This window comes from Eimeria necatrix, genomic scaffold, assembly GCF_000499385.1.
Source record: "Eimeria necatrix Houghton genomic scaffold, Enh_scaff676, whole genome shotgun sequence".
NCBI classification, from domain to species: domain Eukaryota; phylum Apicomplexa; class Conoidasida; order Eucoccidiorida; family Eimeriidae; genus Eimeria; species Eimeria necatrix.
Window position 1 is genome coordinate 1,552 of NW_013651729.1, and position 2,182 is coordinate 3,733.

At 58.0% G+C, this 2,182-nt stretch overlaps 1 protein-coding gene across 1 annotated transcript in view; it reads left to right on the forward strand.

Moving 5' to 3' along the window:
- Positions 1-599: 599 nt before the first annotated feature.
- ENH_00069900 (hypothetical protein, conserved) overlaps positions 600-2,182 on the forward strand; it is a gene marked incomplete at both ends in the record, with an annotated part of 4,047 nt that continues 2,464 nt past the window's right edge. The window contains one exon of the mRNA XM_013577500.1: positions 600-1,808. Coding sequence (XP_013432954.1) covers positions 600-1,808 — 1,209 coding nt within the window. The remainder of the gene's footprint in view (positions 1,809-2,182) is intronic.

Consider the following 2,182-nt stretch of genomic DNA (forward strand, 5'->3'; position numbering starts at 1 on the left):
GAAATAACGCAGTGTCATGACTCATGCGGATGTGTTCTACGTGGCAAAGCTCTATAGTGCATCTTATTCAACTTCGGTCTGCGTTCTCTGGTGACCTCGTGTTCGCAAGCCCGGTGGCTGCTCAGCTCGCAGGCCTGTGTGTGCCTCTGCTCGCCGCATAACTAGCGATGGAACTCATGAATGGGCGCTCTAAATTCCATTACGAATGAAAGGAAGTGGAACTAAGAGATCAAGAACGCTCTTGTGTTCGCAGGCTTCCGCGTCAGTTCACGTAGATACTTTGCGTGGGTCAGTCCGTGGGCTTCCTCTGTGGTGGCTTGGGATTGAATCTGTGGCCATTTAAAGCGGCTTCTCTCGCTGAATTAAAAAACTTCAAATTAATTTTTTTCCATCGAGGATCGCGGCCGGATTTCGGGATTTCAAGTTTCAGCTGCATCACCTCCAGGGTGCGCCGCCGACTGCATGCAAGTCGGCTCCTCCGCGAGACGCAGCGGCGGCGCTTGCAGCTCTCGCTCGCGGGATCTTTCCCTTCTTTTTTGGCTTTTTAATTTGTTTTTGAGTCCAGATTACTTCCCAGGCCCCTCAGAGGCTGAAGCAGAATGGCTCTGGGGCCGCCCGTGCGGCCGCTGGCACTGTGCCTGTTTGCCGTCATAAACGCGGTCTTGTGCTGGCTCTGGTGGCGCGCTGTGCAAGTAGAACGGCACGAAATACCTGATCCATGCATGCACGATTCAATTTCCAGTTTGTTCATCCCCTACTTCCCGGAAAATGCAGATCGGCGGGCCTCCGCAGCAGCAGCAGCAGCTTCCGGGAAAGAAGAAGTGCAGCCACTCTCTGCTCCGCTGGGCTCCTGCGCGCTTTCAGAAAGCTCGCTACTGCAGCGCCGCCTCTGGCAGCAGCAGCTGCAGCAGCAGCAGCAGCAGCTAGCCAGCAGCGGGGCTGCGGGGGCCTGCAGCGCTGCAGCAGTGCCCCCGGAGCAGCTGCTGCAGTGGGTCACTCTGCTTACGGTGGTGCCTCTGTGCGACGAGGCCTCTGCTGCTGCGTCTGAGGTGTACAGACACCTCGTGGCCCTGGGGGGGGCAGCAGCACACCCAGCCAGCAGCCAGTGCACAGCCATTCCCGTAGCATCTGTGCTGGCAGCTGCAGGGCAGCAGCAGCAGCAGCAGCAGCAGCAGCAGCAGCCCCGCTCGGGAAGCTCCCAGGGGCTGCTGGCTGTTCACCTGGTCGACAGTTTGCAGGCAGCAGGCGAGTGCCCTTCCCTAGCAGCAGCTGCTGCTGCGCTGCAGCAGCAGCGCAGCAGCAGCTGGAAGCAAAGGGGCCCTCAAGTGCAGTCGCAGCTGCAGCTTCTCGTGGCTTCTCCACTGACACGGGAAGTTGAGTTGCTGCCTCGCGTGCACATTGGGAGCGGGAGCTCTTTGCTGCTGGTGGTGCCCAGGAGGCAGCAGCAGGCGGCGCAGCAAGACGCAGCAGCAGCAGCAGCAGCAGCAGCAGCAGCAGCAGCAGCAGTGGTGCAAGTGCTGGGCCGCTGGGTCCTCTCCCCCGCAGTCCTCGCGCCAGAAGCAGCAGCAGAGTGGAGAATCCACTTCTGGCTGCTGGGCGACGGCCACCCGAAACCGAAGGCAAACAGCAGCAGCAGCAGCAGCAGCAGCAGCAGCAGCAGCAGCAGCAGCAGCAGCAGCAGCAGGGAATCAGGTGAAGTGGGGGCCCCCCAGCCGCTGCAGTGGGCCCCCGAGTCTTTCTTGCGAATTTACCTGCGGGGATTTCTGGAGGCCCTCAGCAGCCTCGTGGACTTGAGCATTTCGTCTCAGGTGAAAAAGAAATAAATTAAATCAAATTCTTTAATTTTAAAAAGCAATTAAGACAATTAAATACCAATTCAGGCCTTTAATTAATTATTACTAAAATTCCTGACTCCCCTTCAAACACGTGCTGCTGCTGCTGCTGCTGCTGCTGCTTTGCAAACAACCCAGCAGCAGCAGCAGCAGCAGCAGCAGCAGCAGCAGCAGCAGCAGCAAGGGCCAGTTTATCTCAGTCTCCTCGGCTCATCTCTTTTCCCCTGTGCATCTCAAACTTCTTATCTCAGATCGCGCCTGTTGCCCAGTATTCTCCAGTTTCCTTTGCTGCTGCTGCTGCTGCTGCTGCTGCTGCTGCTGCTGCTGCTGCTGCTGCTGCTGCTGCTGCT